A 27,240-nucleotide genomic window follows, 5' to 3' on the forward strand; every position below is an offset into this window, starting at 1 on the left:
TGGTTCTTGGGAAAAAGCCCACTGTGAGTAAAGTTAAAATCCTGTGACAGGTGGTCAGCAGGTTTGCACGTTTAAGTGGTCAATATTTATAATCCGATAAAAATGTATGTGGCACACCTCATTTACAGAAGAACATTTAACATATGCTTGAGTCAGAATGTAACAAATATAACATCTGACTGATAGTTCTACGTATTTTGAATTTTATTGACCACCATAGGCCTAATTTATAAGTGTGCTATAATGCCTTTACCTTTGTAAATCGGGAAAGACAGCTGGAAGATGGAACAGTCGGTCATCAGGGGGACTATATAGGGCAAAATGATAAAAATGCTATAGTCCCCTGCTCGTCCCATGTCCCATGGATTCCAAGATGTAACGTATATGTACTTTTGAAACACTAACCTTTGTGATATGGTTCTGCTGCCTCCAGGACTCCCGAGCAATTCCTGTTATCTGATATTCCAACGATCTCCTGAATCTCCTGTATTCCCATCAAGCTCGCTGGAAAGTTTCCTCTCCTGTAAAAGAAAGGGACAGGCATTAGTGAACCGTGATTGTGTGGCATTGACCTCTTTTCTATGGACTTACTCAACTGCCTTGAGCCCCTCACTGAGTGATCTGCAACGTATCCACACCTGAAATTACTTACTACTAATCATGCACTTGAAAAAACTGTTGAATTCACTTACCTCTGCCTCCCATGACTAACCTGACAGAAGGCTTGACGCAATGGACACGAAGCATAGATTTAGAAGTTTGATGAAACCTTGCAAGTGGACCCTTACTTTCCGGATGTTAAGCGCTTGAAAAACAGTGGGTGATGTTCAGCTGATCGACCACCTGTGCAAACACACAAAACAAAGTTTGTCCCCTGGTCTGTTTGAATTAACTTGGGGAGTCCAAATATTTAGAAAAACTTAACAAGTGCCTTTACAACTGCAGGTGCTGTAATGTTTCACATAGGTATAGCTTCAGGAAAGCATGTTGAAGCACACATAATGGTCAATAAGAACTGGTTACCAGATTTAGGACGGGGTGACGGACCCACACAATCGACTATAACGTGATCAAATGTTGAATCAACAGCTGGAAAAGGGTATAAAGGGTATGGTGGAATGGGTGGGTTTGACTTTACAGAGATTTGAAAAAGTGTCTAACCCTGGGCAAAAAAAATGGCGCAAGATACAACTGTAGATGTCTAGATAAAGGCTTGTCATGTGCCAGACTTAGTATTTCGTTTCGAAAATGGGTTGGAACAACAACCTGTGTGACATCACTCAAATCGTCCTGTGTGGCAGTGTAAGATGGTGTCCACTTACGTAGCAGGAAATTATTTTTAAGAAAATAGCCTGAAGCCATATCTGCAAGCTCATCCTCAGGAAACAACTAATTCAAATAAAGAGGAGAGAGATGGATCAGGCTTCTGCTCTAAAATCAAATGTTTCCGAGACACCCGCGGGTCACCAAAGCTCTCCAATTGCTCCTTTGGCTCTTGCACAGTATTTAGCGACCTGTGCACGCTACCTTCACATGACACCATGGTATCAGAGGTTGTAGGAGGAAGACACGTCATGGGGCAAATCTTGGATGATAACTTGGACTCCATTTCAGGATCTATCATAAAACTACCCTCTAAACTATCATGCTCTAAAACAATAGCCTTAGCCATAGAACGCGTGACAGCACATACAGGAAACACTGTGCTATATTTAGTCCGCAATTCATCAGGGCCTTCAGAGACATAGAGCACAGTAGTAACTTCAAGATTTACAGCCAAATCATTTCCCAAAAGAAAATCCACTCCTTTAATAGGAAAATTAAACTTAATTCCAAAACCCTGCACCAACTCACCGCAGCTTGAGGAGGTTTTATCTGAAAGAGGCAACACACTTTGAAGAATAATAGATCTAGGAGCAGCAGTATCATGCAAAATTGTTACTGGGACCTTTATGCAGCTGTCAAGCAATGAGACTTCACATTTCGTAATTAAATGAGAATAAATTTCCAAGTCCATATGTTCAGATTGAGGGGCCTGTGGTAATGTTTATGTTTTGACTAGCGCGACTGCCTTAGGTTTATTTTCATTCAACAGAAAACAGCTGTTTATTGGTTGCCATTGATGGCCACGCAACAGTAAGTGCACACAGGCCTCACCTTAGTTGTACTGTCTTTAGGACTGACATGCTCACTAAAGTGAGGGTGCGTAACAGGACCACGCTGCAGCTTTTTAAAGCTCTCTTTGAGGATCAGAGCGTATTCATCAGCTAATATAGCAGCAGCAGACATATTAGTGACTTTTTGTTCATTTAAGTATGTTGCAATTTTGTCTGGTAGAGAATTTAATCTCCATGAGAATAAAATCACAAAGCTGCTCAAAGATCTTAACCTCTTGTGCAGAACACCAACGATCAAACAGTTTAATTTTCTTGTGACCAAATTCAGCATAACTTTGGCCCTCGGCTTTCTTATAACATCGAAACTTCTGCCTACAAGCCTCAGGAACCAACTCATAAGACCTTAGAACTGCAGACTTCACCTGGTCATAATCTAAACTTGCCTCAGGTAAAAGAGAAGCATATGCCTACCCATAAATACACACTGCAGAAGGAGAGGCCAAACCTCTGTAGGCCATTTTAAGGTGGTTGCAACTCCCTCAAACAGCACAAAATACCTGTCAACATCTCTGTCAGAAGAAGGCGGGATTAAACAAATGCATTTATTTACATCAAAATCGATGTCCATAGCCAGGGGCGTTGCACAAGATCCTGAGCAGTCCAATCCATGTGAAGGGACTAAAGTAACCACAGAAGCCAAAATATGCAATAAATGAACTGTTATTTGGCAAATGCACTGTGAAGTGAAGTGGTGATTCAAAATAGTGCATAGCATAAACACGAAGCAAACCAATGCAACCCTCTACCTGTACCTGCCTTACAAAACTTCAATTGTCTGACTATAACCCTAGTCTTTTCATGCAGGTTCTGTGGTGGGTTTTTATGCACTGAAAACCAGTAGGTTTGTGAGGCCAAATAGACGACCGCCCTATATCCTACGGACGTGCTCCCGGGATAACTGCTTTCGCAGCTAACACTAACCACTCCCCCGCAACACTAATCAACAAAAAAAAAAAAAAAAAAGGCCAAAAGGACAACACCCCTTTAGCCTAACAGGGGAGAAAAGGCCGATATGAAAAAAATAAATAAAATAAAAAACACTTCACTCACTTGTATTTCCCACGAAAATGCTATGTAAAGAGTATCAGAAGAAATAATAAGAAAAATACTCCAAAACACAACAAATATGTCCATCAACACGCACACGCTTCCGCTTACAATGCGCAGCACGGAATTCCCAACAACTGGAAAACCCCTTGGCAATCACGTCATTAGCCTTTTTTCATACTTCCAGGTTTTGTGTTTCCGGCGTTTGTCAAGCAGGGTAAAGTTACTTCCGGGAACAATGGCCGAGTCAAGGAGTAAATGTTGCTGTAGCATCCTTCAATGCGCTAATTCTAAACAAAAACAACCATATTTGAGTTTTCACGGGTTTCCTTTAAATGAAGACCACAAAAAGAAATGGATCGTCGCTATTAGACGAGAGGAAGGGTCTACGTTCGTAGTTCGGAGAGATAGCACATATGTCTGTAGTTAGTATTTTACCGCTGTCGATTACGTTCCAGGAAGTTCGTGGCTGAAAGTTGGTTGCATTCCCAGTCGTTTTTCATGGAATTAATTTCCATGTACCCCCTCAAAGGCTGTCAGCTTTTGAAAGAACTGCCTTGCGACTTGGAGTGGACATTCGTGTTCAGGAGCAGCCAGTGGTAGAAGCTGCACCTAATGAATCCATTCAAGTTGATGAACGTGATTACATGCTTTTAATTGAAAGCCGTAAACAACAGCAAAGGCAAGAAATATAGATAAAGTCTGCAACCGAAGTCTGAAAATCTGTAATGTTGCAGATGCCAGCGCCAACTAGCTGTCAACTTACCTTGATAATTGTGAATAACTTCTCAGTAAAGAATGTATTGCCCTTGCTCAGCCTTGCTTCTTTAGTTGTTGAATGTCATCCAACTATTCTTTCAACATTCTCGAATCAGAGTCGCGGCAGCATTCAGAGAAGCAGTGAAATAACACGCCATGTTGTAGAGGAAATAAGGTTACCCTGCATTAAGTAGTTTCCGGTTGCATGTGAAAAAGGCTAATAGGGCTTGGGCGTCGTGACGACATTACTTCGTTGAATGCTTCCTTTACTGCCACTCGGACTACTGCGCAGTGTTTAGACATACTCCCTCTCATCCATGTGTCTTAATTGATGAATTAAAAATCTATTTTAACCATTTTCAACCGTTGCTGTATTGTGGGGTATAATAGCGCAACACATAAGAGCCATGGGGAAAATAAATGAGAATGGATTAACTTTACACCGCTTTCCTGCTTGGAGGGGCGACTACGGAGACCATAACATCTGATTATTAATTTATATAGCTTAAGTCAACATTGAAAATAAGGGAAATTTCTCGAGTTACTCATCCAAAATACGGGAAATTTCAACATTCATCTTTTTGTTGCTATCCCTCTGCTGACAGAAAAAAATCGTACTATAAAACTGCTGCATTAACTAACGTTAAGAAATTTGTGAAGCTAGGTCTAACGTGACTTTAGTTACAGATTGGCGTGAAATCGTGCTCTCAAAACAACCACGCTATCTTAAAAAGCCCAACATCACGCTAAGGTTGCTTCAAGTAATCAAAACGATGTTTTTGAAAACATCTGTTACGCTGGAAGGACAAGGAGTAGCAACAGGACAACAACACAGAGACTTGACAGGTCTGATGGAGGGGCTAACGGGATATTTTACAGGAAAATACTAAAACGGGAAGACAGCGGGAAAACAGCTCAAATTCGTGAGAACACCGGAAAAACGGGAGGGTGGACAGCTACTAACTACACTTTTGAAACACATTGTTAAAAGTCCATGTGTGAATGGTTGTTAGCACTAACGGTTACTAAACTAGCAGCTAGGTAACGTTAGAGCACAGCTTACCGGATTACTGGATACTGTTTTGCCGCTGTTCCTTTTCTATGATTTGCAGCTCCTGAACCCATCCATTTGTGAACTGTACATGAGACTTAACTTGTAGCTTCAGAACTATTCTGAAGTGTAGGCGCTCACAAAACAAACAAGGTAGCCGAAGATATCTGTAATGCAAACGTGCGGCAAAAAGTCTCCGTCGGTACTCCACTATTTGTTGGGAATTTCATATGGATCCAAACCGTTAATAGAGCCGATTTTGTCCACATACCGGTCCCTGGCATCCCCATTTAGCGTATCCCTATAAATCCCACAACCTTTTCGCGATTTTGACATCTTTTTTTCTTTCTACCAACTCTGCTCTTCTCGTTCAACTGGCTGTATGTTTACATTCGCGAAGCTGGCAACATGGCCGCCACGTCCCAGAATGCAACTTGGCGCCCAAGCCCTATTGCAGTTCCTCTTCTTTTCTGGAGTTTTTCTTGGCGGTTGGCACACAACAAAAAGGTGCATTACTGCCAACAACTGGTATGGAGTGTGGATCTGAATGTCTACTACTTATTTTATTCTAAACAAAATAAAACTAAACCGAATCAACAAAATCAACAAAAAAGAAGTTAAGACTCAAATTTTCTCAATCATATTGATTATTCTAAGATAATAAAAAACGATTCCATAGCTCTTATCTCTTGAGTTTTTTTCTAAGAATTTAAATCAAAATGTATTCTTTCCATTCTAAGGTTTCGGATAATTTCCCACCTTTTTCCCTCATATTTCTTACAGTGCACCATTATGTGTTCTATTGTCTCTTGTTGCCCACAGTATTCACATCTTCTGGTGTTATGTTATTATGGTTTAGGGCTGTCAACGAATATTCTAAATTCGAATATGTATTCGAATGGTTTAAAAAAATGAATTTCGAAGGTAAAAATAAATAATAATAAATATGCGAATAAGAAAAAAATTGGAAAAAAAGGCCCGCGGTAGTAGAGGCGTGGTTGTCTGCTTTGCGAGTGGGCGCGCTAGCGCGCCTGAGGGTTCAGGGACAGGTCACAGCCTCACAGGAGACTCGCATTGTCTGGCACAGCATCACTGCTGAAAGTTGACGCGTCTTCATGGAAGATGCCAGCAGGTGCAGAGCCCAACTCGACCACAGCTAAAATTGTTGAGCCGCGAGATAAAGTTGTATGCAAGCTATTTAAGATACGGTTAGCATACCATTCGACCACTAGCAACATGAGGTCACAATCACATCTCAGAAATGTGCACCCAAATGAGCATGGCATAATGTGTGGAACTCCAGCTAAACAGTCACGTCTTGACACTTAACGTTACTTTGTATCGCACGCCGCAAGCTCTTTGTCTGCAACACGACAAGAGGCCATAACAGATAAAATAATTTTGTTCACTTGTAAGGATATGAGACCAATCAGTATCGCGGATGGGACAGGCTTCGGGGAGTTCTGCCAAGCAATGGATCAGAGGTTTGATTATTTATCGTTTCACGTCAAGGAAAAGTTCCATGTTAACCACACCACAGCTCGCTCGGAGCATTCAATGTCAGTTCTATATGCTGTAAAATTTCAATTAATATTAATAATATTTGTTTCAATCACTGAATGAAGCCTGCCTTTGGGACAACAGTCGCGACCTTAAATTGATTGCACAAAAATTTGTTTGTTCATTTAAACCATTATGCACAGAGAACGTGAGGGTGAGAGAGCGTGAGGTCTGCAGTCTTGGTCATTAGTTGATTTCCTTGTTTTTGTGTAGGTAATACGTTGTCATATATGTTTAAACCTAAATAGACTATCTATACAAGTAGTTATGTCTCTTTGTATTATTTTGTCCTGTTTTTGACGTAATTCGCGTCACTGACAACATGTGCAGCCAGATGTTCGAATAGTTTGAATATTGTGTATTTTTTAGAGGGAATATTTGAACGTCATTTTTGAGCAATTTTGACAGCCTTATTATGGTTCCTCTCATTCAAAAAAAGTTTTAAAAGATTGGCGCAAATAGGGAGCAAAGGAAAGGCTCTGTGCTGGCAGAGAGAGAATGAGAGGGTCCGCCTCCTTTCACTTTATAGCCTAGTTTCCCCAGCTCAACCAATCAGAAACTAGAGAAGGCAAAAATAATTTAAAAATAATGAGCACTATACTTCTTTATTTGAGGACTCTGGGCCGGGGTGTACGCGAGAAGCGTGTAACACAGACCATACACGTGTTGCCTCAGTGTTTAGGGAGGCGTTCGAAATCTCTCACTGATGCGGAGCAATGAGGTACAGGGTTCAGAATACTCATGAATACTAGTGGTCACGATACAGAAACACACGTCACCGATCTTTTATGTTCAAAAGTCATTGCAACAAAACAAAAAGGCTTTAGGTGCAACCTGAAAAAAATTAAATAATGCATGCTGTAGACAAGAATGCATACCTAGTAAATTACATTAAGTGTAATTAATTACTTAGACAATGCACGACAAAGAATTCTGCACAGACAAATATTTATGACGACAGCTACCATTTTTGTAGTTGTCATTGTTTTGTCTGATAGCTTTTTTGCCTTCTTTGCACTTGGGTAACACCCATAATTGTTTCTTGCATTGGGACAAATCATTTGCATGGGTTATGTTCACAGTATTCACACCAATTTTGAAATACTCTTACTTCAGTGTGAATAACCAAGACTTCGTATTTTCATATAAATACAGAGATGTAATGTAAGTGTCACGTGAGAATATTTAGTCATGTGATAATGTGAAATTTGATAAGATTAGAAGTAATGTTCAATGTGAAAATTACTTTAGTATTTAACTTAAATGCATAACTGTTCATATTAAAGTATACATTTAGTTTTCTTTATCCCTGTGCCAGGGACAAAATGAGAAAATGGTTACTAACACCCTTTATGTATAGAAATCTTGTATAACAAAAGAAGCTCATTCATGGTCTTATTTTCAAAGTCTCCACCGTGACTGCCTCTGCTAAAGTGAGTCAAGCTTCTGTCAAAATAATGATGCCACGTCCCGTCACTTGTAGCTCCAAACCCAAAAACATTGACCTATGTGAGAGATAGACAAACCAGTTAATTAGTGCTTGAAATGCAATGTCACTAATGAAATGTCATGTCATTAATAACAAAGAGCAAACAAGTCATGACAGTCCACGGTAGTCTATTATGCAAATCCATTGATGTCCACACCTACTGTAAGACGTGCACTGTTCGTTCATTGGCTGTCTGTTGCTTAAAGCACATAAAGGCTGCATCTGACTATTTATAATAATGCATTCCAAATACAACAGCTTTCAAAAGTTTTGAGTCTGTAAACAATAATTGATTTTCTTTTCTTTTTTTATTTTCAATCAGCATATTAGAATGATTTGTGAAGCATCATGAGAAACCAAACACTGAAGTAATGATGATGGAAATACTGCTTATAAATTTTAACGATCATCTTTGGCTGTATACAGTACATTGTCAGGACTTCAAAATTGAAAGTAACTTACCTTATGACAAGCTCATGAAGATCTATGAGAGGCCCATAATGAGTTCCCAGCAGGTTCCCAGAGTTTCCCACCACAGCACAGGTTCTGCAGCGATCTGGACTGGCGTCTGTGTAGTGCTCTTCATCAGGAAAGAGAGAAAACAATGTGTCCACCACGTCGGTGAAATCACTTCTAAATGAACTTAATTTCTTTCCATATTTATCATATACTTTGAGCAAAGTAAACAAATATTATTAAAACATTTCAGAAGCAGAAATTCACACAACATTTTAAAAAGATCTAAGAAAATGTCATGAATATCAACAAAAAAAAAGGTATGTGCTGCCACCAACTGTTTAAATATCACAAATTCCCCTTCTGCAAAAACATTGCAGTTATTCTTCACTGGAATCTTTTATATATTTCTTTCTTCACATCTTTTCATTATGAGTTTTGAGATATTTCATGAAGAACGTTCTCTTAAAGTTGTTTTATATACTTCGTATATAAAACGTGGGGAAGTCGTGGCCAGACAGTTAGCGACTCGGACTCGCAATTGAAAGGTTGTGAGTTTGAGTCTTGGGCCGGCAGGAATTGTAGGTGGGGGGAGTGCATGTACAGTTCTCTCTCCACCTTCAATACCACGACTTATGTCCCCTTGAGCAAGGCATCAAACTCCCAACTGCTCCCCGGGCGCCGCAGCATAAATGGCTGCCCACTGCTCCGGGTGTGTGTTCACAGTGTGTGTGTGTGTTCACTGCTATTGTGTCCTTGCACTTCGGATGGGTTAAATGCAGAGCATGAATTCTGAGTATGTGGAGTATGGGTCACCATACCTGAATGTCACGTCACTAGTATGAAATGAGTGGCCACCTAAGCACTGATAATTTGTCAGGAATGACAAAAAAAAAAAGGTTTCCTGCATGAATCACTTAGCTAAATGACTCTCTATTGTAGATTACTGGAGTGAATTCTCTGTGCGTGTGTGTGTGTGTGTGTGTGTGTGTGTGTGTGTGTGTGTGTGTGTGTGTGTGTGTGTGTGTGTGAAAATGTATTTTCCAGCGCATGTGGCAAACTTTGGATACTTCAGATAAGTAAAGAAGGTTGTACTAGAAATACAAAAAGTTACATTTTGTGGGTGAACAGTAAACAGGTGTGTGTGTGAGATCATGAAGACATGTATTTGGCTTATTCAGTTATGCTATACCCATCTATGCAATACAGTGGAATACTGCACTTTTTTTGTATATAAATGTAGCATACCACCCCATTAGTCAAATATTATACATGTATGCATTTTTTTCTAAATACATTGTTATAGTAAAAATTTTCTTATTAATAATCCACCTCAGCTTATGCTTAAAGCTATAGGAAGCCCTTTTACGTTATAATGTTACAATTAGGTCTAACAACTTAACCCAAACAAACATTTAAATACTATTTATTATTAAAAAGGATGATAAACACTCAACTGAATTCTTTTAAGTATGCAAACATGTAAGTTGCACAATTATCTTTAAGTTACAACCATAGTTAATTATAATTATTTTAAACAGAATTATAAAAATGGACATTAACGTTTTAATAGCCTTCAAATATGAGAAGAGTCTAAATAACTTTCTATTAAAAAAAAAAATTTTAATCCTGTGACAGGTGGTCAGCTTACACATTTAAGTAGTCAATATTTATAATCAGTAAAAAATGTGTGTGGCACACCTCATTTACAGAAGAACATTTCACATATGCTGGAGTCAGAATGTAATGAAAATAACATCTGACTGATAGTTCTACGCATTTTGAATTTTATTGACCACCATAGGCCTAATTTTAGTAAGTGTGCTATATAATGTCTTTAACTTTGTAATCAGGAAAGACAGCTGGAGGATGGAACACCAAGTCTTTTAGGGGACTATATAGGGCAAAATTAACAGTTTGCTTGCGGTCTCATATAGCCTATTCCGTTATTTTAGTATGTTCACAGAGGTTGGATTAGCTACTAACCCAAGTTAAAGACAGCATTTGGTGTCATTTGTTTTATGTTTTTGCACTTGGCCAAAATGTTTCGACATTTTAGGTTCACTATAAAGGCAGGCACACCAGTTATGCAAATCCAGACTTTTCTTCTTGACCATTTTCTATTCTTGAATCATTAAATTTATAGAATAAAGCAGAGCAAACACGTGTTGCCTCAGTGTTTAGGGAGGCGTTCGAAATCTCTCACTGATGCGGTGCAATGAGGTACAGGGTTCAGAATACACATGAATACTAGTGGTCACGATACAGAAACACACGTCACCGATCTTTTATGTTCAAAAGTCATTGCAACAAAACAAAAAAGCTTTAAGTGCAACCTGAAAAAGAAAATTAAATAAACAATGTATTGCAGTAGACAAGGATGCATACATCGTAAGTTACTGTGTAATTTATTACTTCGACAAATGCAAGGCAAAGAATTCTGCACAGACAAATATTTATGACGACAGCGACCCTTTGTGTAGCTGTCATGGTTTTGTCTGAGAGCTTTTTTGCCTTCTTTGCACTTGCGTAAGACCCATAATTGTTTCTTGCATTTGCATGGGTTATGTTCACAGTATTCACACCAATTTTGAAATACTCTTACTTCAGTGTGAATAACCAAGACTTCGCATTTTCATATAAATACAGAGATGTAATGTAAGTGTCACGTGAGAATATTTAGTCATGTGATAATGTGAAATTTGATAAGATTGCAGTTGATGTTCAATGTGAAAATGACTTTAGTATTTAACTTAAATGCACAACTGTACACAATACTATTAAAGTATACATTTAGTTTTCTTTGTGAAAGCATTGTTTGCATACCATTCATTTTTGTACATTTGCCTCAGTTTAATCGGTTTAATTTAATCTTTATTGTTCCACATTCCCCATTAGGACAATATGCTATTAGAAATAATAATGTCTTATTTTTCTTGGTTATATACCAGGTGAATAAATACATAAATATTCACAAATAATTCTGCTTTGAAAATGTAGGCTTTTCAAAAGGGTTTCATTAAAAGCCTGTTCCAGGGACACAATGAGAAAATGGTTATTACCACCCTTTATGTATAGAAATCTTGTTCAACAAAAGAAGCTCATTCATGGTCTTATTTTCAAAGTCTCCACCGTGACTGCCTCTGCTAAAGTGAGTCAAGCTTCTGTCAAAATAATGATGCCACGTCCCGTCACTTTTAGCTCCAAACCCAAAAACATTGACCTATGTGAGAGATAGACAAACCAGTTCATTAGTGCTTGAAATGCAATGTCATGTCATAAATAACAAAGAGCAAACAAGTCAAGACAGTCCACGGTAGTCTATTATGCAAATCCATTGACGTCACACCTACTGTAAGACGTGCACTATTCGTTCATTGGCTGTCTGTTGCTTAAAGCACATAAAGGCTGCATCTGACTATTTATAATAATGCATTCCAAATACAACAGCTTTCAAAGGTTTGCATATTAGAATGATTTGTGAAGGACCATAAACACTTGAGTAATGATGGTGAAAATACTGCTTAGAAAAGGAAAAAACTTTTACCTGATCACAGATGTGCAGAGCGAATATCAGTGTAATGAATCCACTTGATGGGTATTTGCCATGTTTCTGCAGCCAGCTCTCATAGACATATTTAATGAATTCAGGATGGATGATCATCACCTTACAGACAATCAAAACAATTATTGACTTAATCATGTACATTTCTTCCTGGAAAACCAAGTAGATCAGAAATTCCAGTGTTATACATTGATTGATAGATAAATGATTCTCACCTTGTCTCTGTTAGCGTTTACTGTAGGTCTCACTCTAAAATAGGTGCTAAAGAAACACAAAGAGTCATTAAGATGATTGCTGTAAAATGTTTGAAGGCCTGTTTCCCTTAAATCTGTGAGTGAATATTGTGGAAACAATCTCACCGTGTGATGTGTTTAGTGGTGAAGGCACTGATGAGCCAGCGCATGTCTTTGATCTTAAAGGGCAGAAGAATAAGGTGGGTTGAGTTGTCTAGATCCACAGCGCTTTCAGGGTAGAGAATCCGGTGAGTGGTCTTAGAGCCCACATCCTTCTCATAACCTTCTGTTGGACCCTTGTTTATCCTGAGCATGAAAATACATTTTTAACAATCATCTTTGGCTGTATACATTGTCAGGACTTCAAAATTGAGAGTAACTTACCTTATGACAAGGTCATGAAGATCTATGAGAGGCCCATAATGAGTTCCCAGCAAGTTCCCAGAGTTTCCCACCACAGCACAGGTTCTGCAGCGATCTGGACCGGCGTCCGAGTAGTGCTCTTCATCAGGAAAGAGAGAAAACAATGTGTCCACCACGTCGGTGAAGTTAACCTTAGTGATCTCGGTTTGCAGACCCTATACAAATGTTAAAACACCTGATCAGGTTGAGACTTCAGAAGAGGATTCAGGAAAACATTTTAAAATTAAATGATAAAAATATAAAAAGGCAATCTTAGTTTAGCAACTAAAGTATTCCACAAAATCTGAAATATTAGAGAATTACAGAAATACAATTTGTTTCCTGCCAAGCTTAAAATCTTTGTTTAAGGTAAAATAATCACTTTTAAATGAACTTTCCAGATTTATCATATCCTTTAAGCAAAGTAAACAAATGTTATTGAAACATTTCATAAGCAGAAATTCACACAAAAATGTAAAAATGATCTAAGAAAATGTCATTTAGCACAAGGAGAAGGTTTATAAAAAAAAAAAAAAAAAAAAAGAAGTTGGTCTGTGCTGCCACCAACTGTTTGAATATCACAAATTCCCCTTCTGCAAAAACATTGCAGTTATTATTCACTGGAATCTTTTATATATTTCTGTGTGTATATTTCCCACACACACAGGTGCTTCAATAAATTGGAATGTCGTGAAAAAAAAAAATCACTTCAGTAATTCAACTCAAATTGTGAAACTCGTGTATTAAATTAATACAGTGGACACAGACTGAAGTAGTTTTAGTCTTTGACATTTTCATTTTGATTATTTAGGCTCATGTTTAACAAAACCCCACCAAATCCTAATCTCAACAAATTAGAATACTTCATAAGACCAATAATAAAAAATAAAACATTTCTAGTGAATTGTTGGCCTTCTGGAAAGTATGTTCATTTACTGTACATGTAGTCAGTACTTGGTAGGGGCTCCTTTTGCTTTAATTCTCAATTCGGCACTGCCTAGGTGGTATTGAAGCCCAGGTTTCTTTGACAGTGGCCTTTCAGCTAATCTAAATTTTTTTGGTCTCGTTTCTCATTTCTCGACAATAACCCGTAGATCACTATGGGATTCAGGTCTGGTGAGTTTGCTGGCTAGTCAAGCACACCAACCTTTTTAGTTGGTCATTAACCAACTTTTGGTGCTTTTGGCTGTGTTGGCAGTTGCCAAATCCTGCTGGAAAATGAAATCAGCATCTTCAAAAAGCTTGTCAGCAGAAGGAAGTATGAAGAGCTCCAAAACTTATTAGTAAACGGGTGCAGTGACTGGTTCTCAAAAAACACAAATGGACCAACGCCAGCAGATTACATTGCACCCCAAATCATCACAGACTGTGGAAACTTAGCACTGGACTTCAAGAATTTTGGGCTATGAGCTTCTCCACCCTTCCTCCAGAATCTATGGCATTGTTTTCTAAATGAAATAACAAAACTTGCACTAAACAAAAAACATTTACATTTATTCATTTAGCTGACGCTTTTATCCAAAGCGACTTACAATTGCTATATATGTCAGAGGTCGCACGCCTCTGGAGCAACTAGAGGTTAAGTGTCTTGCTCAGGGACACATTGGTGTCTCACAGTGGATTCGAACCCGGGTCTCTCACACCACAGACGTGTGTCTTATCCACTGCGCTAACACCACCCTAACCGAGGAAAACCTTTCCTTCCACTCTACTTTCTATTAACATGCTTTTATACAGCACACTCTGAACAGCTTTGGCAATATATATATAATTTTTTTTTTTTTTTTTTACACACACATACTCACACACACACTCATTGGGGGCTGAAACCCCCTAAAATAAAAATCCAAGAATTGACCCTGTGCAGAACAAAACATGTGATGATGTACATGCATCGCTATATCTGCTATTTTTGACCAAACTAGGCTACTGCGACCAATGAATAAGCAGCACACTTGATGTGTTGACATGTCCACTTTTTATAAACAACGAGTTAAGCTCTTTGAGCTGGACTGAAAGCGCCCCTATGGTGTATTCAAGGCAGGTGACCTTTCCAAGATAATGCGTTTGGATGCAAGTTTATGATTCTCTCTCTGATGGGAGGTTTCGGTGACTGAGGGTTCCCACGTGAAGAGGGTGACCGTTGGGTTTTTTCTATCCATTTTTACTTTTACTTTGTTTTTCATTTTCTAAAACAACAAATTTTGACTTTAAAGAAGAATATAGTTTTATGTGAGATACTGGTTTAGGGTTTAGATTTGTTTGGGATCAGGATGGCGTGACTGTAGAGAATGAATTGACGGCTGTTGGAGAGGAGATAGAAATATTATCATACCCATCGACTTCTTGTATGAACAAAGCTGTGGTGGGTTTTAAGGAAGAGGCTCAAGTAAACCGCCTGATAACTAATGGAATTGTGGTAAGTGGAGAATTTATTGTTGTTTCACCACTTGCTGCACTAACAACTAAAGTTACTGTATCTAACGTGAATCCATTTATTTCGAATGAGGAAATTGTAGGAGGAATTTTATGTTATGGAAAGTTTGCTAGCGCAATAAAAATGCTACCCCTCGGCTATAAAAACAAAGCATTAAAACATGTAATGTCTCACAGAAGACAGGTGTTCATGTTTTTGGAAGAACCAAATTTAGAGGTGTCTTTTAGAGTGTTATGTGAAGGAAAGGCATATTTATGCTAACACTGGAAGCATGAAATAATAATAAACTTTATTTTGTATAGCTCTTTTAAAAGTAAATTCTCAGAGCACTTTACATAAGTAAAATTAAGATAGATAAAATAGGGATGATAAACTCAGTATAAATAAAGCATCACAAACAATTTTACAAACCAAAACAATTTAAAAATAAGTATCCAAAACATATAGTAAACTCATAAAATACATATTTTAACCAACCCCAGAAAATCCCCTTTCACCCAAATGCTTCCTTAAAATAATACGTTTTGACTAAGGATTTAAACATTTTCAAGGATGGTGCATTTCTAATATCGGCAGGCAGATAATTCCATAACTTTTGGACAACTAAAGAGAACACCCTATCACCCATTTTTTTTTTTTTTTGATGCGTTACAGGTTTCACTCTGCGTAACTGGTAGGGGGAACCAATAAGCAACACTTCTGTATTATCACTATTTAGACATAGAAAATAGCAGACATCCAATTTTTTATATCTGTGATACAGTCAGAAAGATGTGCAGCAGCCACATTAACATCAGAATTTATTTGAGTGAATGTATATCTGGGTGTCATCAGCATAAAAATGAAAATCAAGTCCAAGAGACCTCAAAAGTTGGCCAAGAGGAAAAATATAAAGGCTAAAAAGTAAAGGACCTAAAATTGAACCGAGGTACACCATATTTTACCACTTCAACCTCAGATCTGCAGCCACCCAGCACAATGAATTGTTTGCGATCTGAGAGATAAGACTTAAACCAGCTCAGAGCAGAGTCAGATACACCAGACAGACTTTAAGCAAGAAAGTAAGGTACAATGATCAATAGTGTCAAAAGCCGCACTGAGAATTTCAATTATTGGACACGTGGAGAACAAGAAATATAGGTATAAGACAATATACATAGTTGAAAGTGTAAGACCGGATCGTTTTTATATGAAAGAGATATGGAACAATAGAATAAATGGATGCATGTGTTTCACCAAACGTTTTTTCTGACCATCACAAGATTATTCTAAATAAAACATTGAGAACTAATTATTAGTGGCATTTTTATGTTAAATTACTACATAATGCTTTTTTTCCTGAAATTTTAAAGTGTTTGGGGGTAACTGGAAGATGAAGAAACTTAATTGTGAATCTTTGTCAATGGTGGGATGTTATAAGACGAATACAAGATTGTCAGAATTATGTTTTTCAACATCAACCATGGTTAAAACCATAGTAAATATTATGCAAAAGGAAATTGAGTTGCTGGAGAAAAAAAATCTTGTAGCTGATAATTGAGATGTACATGGTGATATATTAGAGAAAAAGAACTGAACAATTTTTTTTTTTTTTACACTAAAGCAGGCAAAAGGAGCATTGATAAGATGACTAATGGGTCCTTGCTTGCGTGCTTAGCCCCATTTGCATTCTCGCAGCATACAGAAAAGATCAAATATAACTTGTATGACTAGTCTGCTGTCATTAGGCTTAGCCTAGATCATCCACATAATCAGGACTGTTTAATCGAATGTAATCGTTAAGTGAAAACACACATTGGTTCCCAATTTCCATTAGGCCAAAGAATTTCAAATGTATACATTTAAATATTAAAAACTATAGTTATAATTACATTTGTAGTGTGTGTGATATGAGAGAGAGAGAGAGAGAGAGAGAGAGAGAGAGAGAGAGAGAGAGAGAGAGAGAGAAAAAATGTGTACTTACCTAACTTTTTCCTCTCTCTTAAATTGGGCTGTGTGTGATCAAACTAACCCGTCTGCCCCACCCTTGATCCGGACTGAATTTACGTACCGTCCACCATCTGTAGACGTCGGAACGCAACACACCGTTTCTTCTGTTCAGTAGAAATGGAACCGTGGGGTTGAACCGTGTGAAGAACCAATCAGTATCGTTCAGATCCATGACACATTTATCACAAGCGCACAGACCTCCGCTGGTGGAATCAACAGAAGTTTTGAGGGAAGTATAGATCATCGCGTTTTGGAACAGCATAAAAAGAAAGATGATGAAGACAAATGTGAAGAGTGCTCTGATGTACGAGGACCTGGGTTTAGTGAAAGGAACCATATTTTCAACTGGTTGAAGAGGGCTTTAAATCCTACAAAGTAAATGAATACACGAGAGAGAGAGAGAGAAAGAAAAACAGTGGCATTTAGATTGATGTTAATATTCCTATTACTACTAACATCATGAGTCTGCCTGGTCTAAAACAAATGTCAAGGCAAGAGCAAGTCACCTATTACAAATTGTCTGGAACATAAAGAAACACCAGTGGTGAAAGTGTTTGTTGAATATTAAATCCATAAGGACTGCCGTTTTTCCTGTTGTATTACCCTTTAACATTATTAGGTTTTTTTTATCTGCTTCAAAAAAAAAAACAAAAAAAAAAACACCTTGCAAAACAAAATTGCGAGAGATTTGATCAAAGTCAAGAACTACATTTCTGTGAGCGATTGACCCTTCAGTAGCTAATACATTAAAACATCATATATATTTACAACTAATAGAGTACAATGAGGTAACATTATTTGACGTTGTTGAGTGCATTAACAAACTAAAAATGAGCAATACATGTTCCAGTATTAATCTATGCTGAAAAAAAGGTGTTTCTCATAATTTGTTTACCCATGACAAGTGCTATAATTTTTCCTAGACTAGACACGTGACACTTCAGCTATATTAAAAATCCTTTATATTTACAACTGATAAAACACTCTACAATAAGGGTACATTGGTTTACATTGGTTATTGCATTACACTTAAATTAGTTTTTTTAGTAAATTAGTAATCTTTGTTAATGTTAATAAAAAATAAATAAATAGACCAGGTTAACTCTGTTCCATTAAACAATAACCATCAACTATGCTTTAGAAGTATCTTTTTAAACTAAACTTAAAGTAATTAACATTTACATGAGTCAAAATAAACCTACCTGATTGTTTGGAAATTTAATTATGGAACAATACTGGTAACTTTCAAGAATGTGTCAATCTGACGTGTAAAAAGGAGGTGGTGTTTCTTAAGTACACACCTCTTGGTCACTCACTCAATTCTTTGGCAGATAAATTGCTTAACATGCATAGTCATGTTATGACAATGGGGTCCCCCAAGCTACATACAAGATTTTAGCTATCTGCGTATTAAAAACCGTGATAGGCTATTATTTTAATTTAATTTTCCCAATTACATTTTCAAACATTAGGCACAGCATCATGTTAGGAAGCAGGTTGTGATGAACCTAAAACCTCTTTATATTTTAATAGTCTACCTGTAACTTGTTTACTTAGGACTTTTTTAAATTAGCTTAGCAAAAACGGTCAGTCCTTATCCATCCAGGGTTCATTAAAGCAACTCTTTTCACTATGAGAAAAAACAAAAAACAAAAAAAAAACACACACACACACACTTTACACAACATTCTCCTTTATCTGACAATTACGCCAATATAGTTTTAACGAGATTTGATGATAAATGAGCATGCTGTGTTTTCATTTAAAAACTGAAACTATGTGAATGATTAATTCCTCAACGAAACACTGTAGTATTTATAATACACTATAGTATTTTAATTACTTATAATTAAATGGTCTATTATTTAGCCAAAATAAAACGAAATATTAAATTTCAAAACGCATTTCGGCAAAACTTCCAGTCTACATAAATCAAAACTTGCTTTGCATGTTGAGCATTTAGAGAAGGCTATTATTTACATAAGCATTCAGAACGTTAAGAGATTGAAAAAAAGAGAATAAAAATGAATATAAAACATAACCAATAATTTACTAATAATAATAATGATAAGAATAATAATAATAATAATAATGAAATATTAGGGGGAAATGTTAAATGGACACACCGTACAAGACTGTAGGATGGATAAAAATGTTTTCTTGTAGGCCTATTTTATATTTTGCACTTTATGTAACATTTATTCATAATAAGCTTCATTTGAATGCAGACAACCACACAAGTCCAGTAGCCAAGGAATAATTAAATATTTTGTATAATAAATTCACTGAAAATAAAATATTAAATTTTATAATGAAAGTGCTGTAATTCTCGATTAAGAGGGGTCCGATTTATTTTTGAACCCATTTTACTTCTACGGTTATGTTTTGTTATTTTTAGACTAATTTGAAATACACTTTGGAAAGAAGCTCCAGTCTCCTCATTCATTGGGTCCTGACCGACACACCAGGAGTGTATACTGCTGATAGTTAAAACCAAAGCAGTCGCTTTCTTCTCCAACAACTGGTCCTTCGATGTGGATGCAGTGTTCATCCCAGGTACCATGGAATCTGATGAGGAGATTGTTGGAACATCCAGAACAAAATGCCAAACACATCCACCAGTACGACTCCAAGACTTCGAAGTGCAGTATGTAGGTGGCAGAGCTGTAACCGAACATACGATCTCACCCCCCGGGAGGTACCAGCCCATTTGACACCTGTCCAGTCAGCCTCTGCTCTTCACACAGGGCCTCGATTGAGATCACCAAACTTCAGTTCTGCAGAGCACAGGGAAAACCTACCTCAGTCATTCATGTCAGCCCAGCATCCCAGATACCCTAAGCCCGAGTACTATAATGAACTACAAGTCATTCGCAGAGAGAATGCACAGCTGCTGCAGACACACCAAGCCTTTCATGATGACATGGAGTTGAAAGCAGTTAGTTCGGAGTTTAAAGAACTAGTTAAAGTTGCTCAAGCCTTGAGAGCAGAGCTCAGTCCAACTAAAAGCCACGATAGTCCTCCAGTGCGGTCAGATCCCAGATTGCCATCCCATCCTTCCTAACACGTAGATCAGACAGAGCAGGCCACACCAGCTGATGATAAAGAATGGACTGAGCTTCCACCCTGGCCTGAGCCCAAGTTAGAACTGAGAAGGGGTATCGAGACTTTAAAGTTATCAAAACCCAGCACAGCTACCTACCAACGATAGGTACAGAGGTACTCCAAGGCCTCCAAGTCTCAATCTTTCCAAGCATATCTGCTCCCTCAGTATTATAATCCAGATGTGCTACCTCTGCCACCAACCCCTGAAGACCTCAGAGAGTTGTTATCCTCAACTGCACAGTCTTTATATCGGAAACCTTCACAGGCTCAAAACCCAGTTTCTTCTCCCTGATATGGAGCCATGCCAGCTCAGCCGAGTCATCTAACACTTGCAGTTAAAGCAGAATCCAGTATACCACATTTTACCCACACCTCAGGGTCAGAGTATGTCTATAGAGGGCCTACCCCTACTATCCCCAAGTTCAGCCGGCCAGATCCAAGCGAGTTAGCCAGACTTCGAATTGCTTTAGAGAATTTGCTTCCTCCAGATGGGACTGAACTCTTTAAGTAACAAATACTGGTGGATCATTTAAAGTTGGATGAAGGTAAGCTGATTGCAGATGCCTATCTGAACTCACCTACCCCATTTACTGACACCATGGTGGCCCTCCATGAGAAGTTTGGTCAGCCCCACCAACTAGCATTGAGAAAAACTGCCAGTGTTCTGGAAACCCCTGACGTAAGGCGTGGGGATACTGTTGCATTTCAGAAGTTTGCTCTTCAGGTAGAGTTGTGGTGGGTTTGTTGAATGACTTTAGGACCTCAAGGTGACATTGAATTGAATCGTGGGTCACATGTTGCATGCCTGGGGAGTAAACTTCCTTCTGAGCAACGAGCGGAGTTCTGCCGTCACGTTTCAGCAACCTGGAACTGTACCTACTCTGCATGACCTCAAACTGGCTCCGCTATGAAGCTTGGTGCCATGAATTTGATGTTGAGATTACCTCACGAGGAGTTCAAGACCGTCAGACTTTCCAACCTGTACAGAGTAAAAGGACTGTAGCCGTTCTTCATGGATTTGGAGAGGCTCACAATTTAACTTCCCTGTCACCTCAGAAGGGTAATACTCAAAGGACCAAGTCAAGTGAAATTAAATTGTTCTGCCTATTCTGTGATAGCACAGAGCATTATTTGAGTCAACACTTGCTAATTTTACCACTGATCAGGCCAAAGACTGGATTCAAGATAATAATCGTTGTTGGCGCTGTGCCAGGACTCCCCACGCTGCTCAGTGTGACCTGAAGAAGCCCTGCAACCTCTACACAATGTAAACGTCAGATCTTCCGAAGAGGATATAGTTAGTATTGAGAAAACCTGCCTTACCAATTCCTCTCCAGACAGATTTTACCTGGACAAACCAGTGGTTGGTAACCGTGTCATGCTTAAGGTAGTACCCATCCATGTTCATTATGAAGAGCGCACTGTAGATACATTTGCACTTCTGGATGACAGCTCTGAGAGGGCCATCTTGCTCCCAACTGCTGCCAAACCCCTCGGTATAAAGGGTACACCTGAAGATCTCTCCTTGCATACTGTTCGACAAGACATTGAAGTTCTTCATGGGTCATCTCCTTTCAAGTATCCTCAACCCACAAGCATAAAAATGTTTACAAAATTGAACATGCCTTCACTGCTGATCGCCTCAATTTGTCATGACAGTCTTATCCTGTGGATCAGCTGCAGAAGTAGTATCACCACTTACATGGACGTCCCATCCTGCAAATTAAAGAGGTTCAGCCTCCACTTCTGATTGGGTCAGATCAGCCCCATCTCATTACCCCAATTGAACCTGTCAGATAAGGCTCTCCAGGTGGACCTGCTGCTGTCCTCACACTCCTGGGATAGACCCTCCAGGGCCCTGCATCATTCTGAGGCCTGAGTCCTCCCAACAATGCCCGCTGACATTGGTCCTTCCACCTCAAGATGAGCTCTTTAAGAATGTCCAAAGACTCTGGCAGATAGAAGCTGTTCCACACAGAGATGAGAAATAGATGACTCGATACAAACAAGATCAGGAGGCTTTAAAGTTACTCAAAACTAAGACCATCCACACAGAAGTCAAAGACATTCTTCGACTTGCAACACCCTTGTTATGGCAGAAAGATATGCCCAAGTTGCATGCCTCTAAGGAGTCAGTCACGTTTGTTGAAGGATACAATGAAAGCAGATATCTACAGAGCAGAGATGGAGAAGCTCAAGCAGTCCAGGAAGTAAATAAAGAAACAACAGACTCTGAGGAATGTTGGTATGTACCTCACCACATTGTCAGTCATAATGGGAAATCTCATGTTTTCAACTGTTCCCACCAATATCATGGGCAGAGTCTCAACCAGTATCTGCTGCCTGGCCCTACACTGGGTGCATCATTGTTAAGTGTGCTCCTCAGATTTAGGGAGCATCCAGTCGCAGTAAGTGGTGACATCAAGGTGATGTTCCATCAGGTCCGCCTCATTCCTGAAGATCGTCCCCTACTATGTTTCCTGTGGCGTGATCTGAAAGTGGAGGAACCACCTAAAGTTTTCGAATGGCAGGTTTTTACCATTTGGTACTTTATGCAGTCCATGCTGTGCCTCTTATGCTCTGCAGTGCCATGTGACAGAGCACAGTGTGGCTGATGAGTCCATCAGGGTATCAGTAGAGAAATGTTTTTCATGTGGACAATTGCATTCAGAGTCTGAGCACCCCTAAAGCGGCAAGGTACCTGGTTGACGGATTGAGAGAGATGCTTTCTACAGCTGGATTTGAGATATGACAGTGGGCAAGCAATGTTCCCAGAGTCACTTACCCACAGAAGCTCAAGACAAGACCAACATATCAGAATCAACCTTAGGTCTACACTGGAACTGGCAGACTGATAGACTGTCATTCAAGAGCCAACCTGTCATGTATAAGACTCCCTCCCTCAGAAACATCTACAAGGTCCTAACCACTCAATATGACCCTCTCGGACTTCTTTTGCCATACACTACTCAAGCCAAGGTCATCATTAGGCAGCTATAGAATAAGCAGCGGGGTTGAGATGATCCAAACTTACTACCTGAACTCTTGCAGTCATGGCGCACCTGGGAGAATGAACTTCAGTACCTACCAAGCATCGCCCTCCCTAGGACTTATGTCCTTCCTGATGTGGAGAAGGATGGTGCCATACATGGAGTCCACATCTTTTCAGATGCGTCAGAACAGGCATATGGAGCTGTGGCATACATGAGGACCACTGACAAAAGAGGCCAAGTGTACCTGTCTTTCATGGTAGCTCGATCCCGAGTAGTACCCAAACATTCTCATTCCATTCCTTCAGTTGGAACTTTGTGGAGCTCTTGAGGCTGTTCAGTTAGCCAGATTGCTTCAGAGGGAACTGACCTTGCAGATTGAGACCACAGTGTTGTGGACAGACTCCTCCACTGTCCTTACCTGGCTGAACTCGGAATCCTGCCATTACAAAGTTTGTGTTGGCAATAGAGTAGCTGAAATCCAGGCACTAACAGGAAATTGTTCTTGGCGCGATGTGGATTCTGCCTGCAATCCTGCCGATGACCTCACAAGAGGCAGACCACTGAATGTTCTTTCAGGGATGAATAAATAGTCTCAAGGACCTCCCTTTTTACTCCAAGATCCAGCCACCTGACCATTAATGCCAGATGACCCCACAGAGATACGGAAGTCTGCCTTCTGCGGTACCACTGCAGTACCACCCCGATCCAGTATACTGGATGTTTGGAACTATCACACCTGGCAAGAATTCCTGGATGCCACTGCTAAGGAAATTCAGGTAAACTACCTCCGATTCCTTTCCCGATGCAAACGATTATCATCAAGCTGAGATCTTTATTCTCACGCGAGTACAGCAATAGTCTTTTCCCAATTACATTTGGAGAAAGGGAAGCCAGTGTCTGCTGACAGTAATCTTCTTACCTTTGCTCCTGAGCTGGACAGATTTAGTGGTTTAATCCGAGTGGAAGGTTGATTGAGGAGAGCTGAGTCCATAGCAGAATGTACCTTACACCACATTGTATTAGACACTCATCATACAGTCACCCGTCTACTGATTAAGCATTCTGATTGTAAGCCTCATCATCCAGGAGCTGAGCGTATGTTCTCTGAAATCTGATGCCATTATTGGATTATTCGTGGCCGTGAAGCCATCCATCGGCACCAGCATGGCTCACAGCCAACTATTGTGGAACTGTGGTCAGACAGGGGAAAAAACTTCAAAGGGGGTGAAAGAGAGCTGAGAGAAGCCTTCGCTTAAATGGCTCCTGACTTACAGAAACAGCTTGCTCGACAGAGGATACAATTTAATTTCAATCCTCCAGCAGCCCCACATTCCCGGAGTCTACCCGAATTGTTGAGTCGCAGGCGCTGGAGGCATTCGCAAGTCCTGGCAGATAACTTCTGTTCCAGGTTTATCCGAAACTATCTCCCAGGCCTCCAGACACGGCAAAAGTGGCAGTCCTCATTCCCAGATCTAACAGAGAAAATGGTTGTGATGATTGTAGATCCACAGATGCCTAGGCCCCTTTGGCCTGTTGGATGTGTCATCAGGACGCACCACAGTTTGGATGGACATGTTAGGTCTCCTGATGTGGATATAAAGGGGCAAGTCTACACTCAACCAGTAGCACGGTTGGGTGATCCTTCTAGCTCTGCCAGATAGCGGAACCCATCCTGCCAACTCACCCTAAGTTAAGTCGCCTTTTAGTAGGAGCAAAGTTGCACAGCACTTTTGGGGGCAGCTGTATGAAAGGCTCCTAGAGAAATTAGGTCTTTTATTGAAGGGACTCCTATTATGATAGTTTTTAGAGCGTATTTCCCGATACATCCAGTAGGAGGCATTATTGTACAAGTTTGCTGCCTGATGACTGCTTGTACGATTACTGAGAGAACGGCAGCTGCGCACAAGTTTTTCCTGTCTGTTATTTTGGTTGTTTGTCTGCGTTTGGGGTTAGTTGTGTTAGTTCATGACCATAAAGTAAGTTCTCTTCAGTTTGCATATCTTCTAAATGTGTTTGAAGTGTATTATTTAACACTGTAGTTTACACATGCATGTAACGATTCACGTTTGATAGATAAACAAGATATATGTAATTTCTGCTAAATACAGAGTTTGATGTTACGGTTTACATAGTATTGGTTATGTCTTGATACTGTGTAAGGATTTACCAGTGTTGCTACCTTTTGATGATGTTATTTGAGAATTGATGCACAGTTTAATGAACCTGGATTTATTAATAGATTAATACTGAAACCATTTTGTGGGACCAGATCAATAATTATATTGTCTCTAATTGCATCCTCTGCATATTGAAAACTACAGCAGTTATTTAGATTATAATGAAAATGCTGTTATTCTAGATTAAGTGTCTGATTTATTTGTCAACCTGTTTTACTTATGCTGCTATGTTTTGTTATTTTTAGACACATTTTAAATACACTTTGGAAAGAAGCTCCAGTTTCCTCATTCATTGTGTCCTGACCGACACACCAGGAGTGTCGACACTTTGGCATTTCAGACAATGGAAGTCACACAACATATGACTTCTGAAATATGAGAAAACATTATTAATTGGGTCGATTCTCAAGCGTAACCATTGCCTCATCTCCATTCACAGACTAAGGATTAATCGGTAGCAATTTCCTCACTACAGTAAAAAAAAAAAAATTGTGATAGGATATTGTGAAATACAGCATCTGGCTGTGTTCTGTTTTAATATAATTTAAAAACAATTTATTGATTGATAGCAAAGTTGAATTTTCAACATGCAGTAAACATTTTCAGTGATGAAAAGAGTTATGCTGTTATTTTCTGATTGTGACATAAGAGCACTTGACATCAGCTCTTTGATACTCAGTTCTTATTGGTCTTACTAAAGACCAGCGTCATATGATGAATGCTCAGATACCTTAATTTCCTCATAAACTCTGTCCACACCTTTCACAATACATAAGAAAAGGAAGTGATTGTGGTGAAATGCTGCAGAACTAGGAAGATGAAAAAATTCCTTCAGACACACCTTTACTATCAATCCGAATGACATGGCAGGATGAACAATGCTATTTTTCTTTTGAAAGTTTAACCACATTGTTTTCTCAAAATGTCTTAATCTCAAATAGTTATTTTATAAATAAGCAATAGTTTGTACATTATGCCTAACCTAACCAAAGATTACTTTACAGAGCAAACAGAATGTTTCACAGTGGCATGTTACCTTATATTAAAACTATTTGGCCGATGTTAACTCACATTAAAATATAACTTCGTAATAGAACAATCATTTTACCTTAACAACTGGTGGTTCATACCAACTTACTGTGATGCATTTAAGACTTATTTTAGAAGTCAGGAACAATCCTTTGACTTTTTTTAATCATGATGTGACAATCAACACAAGTTATTATTTGTCTACACTTAACATAGCACAATGGTTTAACATAGCACAATAGTTTTTGATCATCTAAATCTTTTTTTATGCTAATCAAGTGGTCAATGTATTTAGCTGGTTAGCAAAGCCAGCTAGTTTTTATAGCAGTAATAAATAAATAAATATATAGTGAAAAACAAAAAAAAATTATATTATACACATTTTGTGTCTTAGGCCTGCTACATCTCAGTTAGTTTTTTGAAGGCCTTTGAAATCTCAAGATTGGCATGAATCTGAACTCGAATAAGCGTTATTGGAATAAATGTGAATGCAGCTTACAACTCTTTTCTGGAACTAGCATGAACATAGTGGAAATGGTCCACAGTAAATTAACATCAAGTGTACATCAAGTGAAAATACCTCATCTGTTGATTGGCAACTTACATCCAGCAGATCTTTGAGCAATCTTTTTACATACTCTTTTTTTTTTTTTTCTACATAAGTTTCCTGCCCTTTATGTTGTGAATGTGTACTGATATTATATACTAACCTAATTCCAGATCATTGTGAGCATTTGGATGGCTTGACAACTGGTACATTTCTAGGTGTTT

The 27,240-nt window shown here is 38.8% G+C and overlaps 1 protein-coding gene across 5 annotated transcripts; it reads right to left on the reverse strand.

Annotated features, from left to right (window-relative positions):
* Positions 1-582: 582 nt before the first annotated feature.
* st3gal1 (ST3 beta-galactoside alpha-2,3-sialyltransferase 1) lies at positions 583-27,240 on the reverse strand. 5 transcript variants are annotated; one of them, XM_026257843.1, is made up of 8 exons: positions 27,180-27,240; positions 17,227-17,533; positions 12,722-12,915; positions 12,464-12,643; positions 12,320-12,365; positions 12,087-12,206; positions 8,546-8,663; positions 583-843 (listed from the first exon to the last, which is right to left on the reverse strand). In XM_026257843.1, the coding sequence occupies exons 2-7, from the start codon at positions 17,500-17,502 to the stop codon at positions 8,568-8,570; spliced, it is 912 nt and encodes a 303-aa protein (XP_026113628.1). In that variant the 5' UTR covers positions 17,503-17,533; positions 27,180-27,240; the 3' UTR covers positions 583-843; positions 8,546-8,567. The 5 variants fall into 5 exon arrangements, with proteins under 5 accessions (XP_026113628.1, XP_026113626.1, XP_026113629.1 ...); XM_026257841.1 differs by lacking the exon at positions 583-843 and adding an exon at positions 7,974-8,099; XM_026257844.1 differs by lacking the exon at positions 583-843 and having other exon boundaries at positions 8,387-8,663.

Source organism: Carassius auratus, unplaced genomic scaffold, assembly GCF_003368295.1.
Source record: "Carassius auratus strain Wakin unplaced genomic scaffold, ASM336829v1 scaf_tig00214519, whole genome shotgun sequence".
Classification (NCBI taxonomy): domain Eukaryota; kingdom Metazoa; phylum Chordata; class Actinopteri; order Cypriniformes; family Cyprinidae; genus Carassius; species Carassius auratus.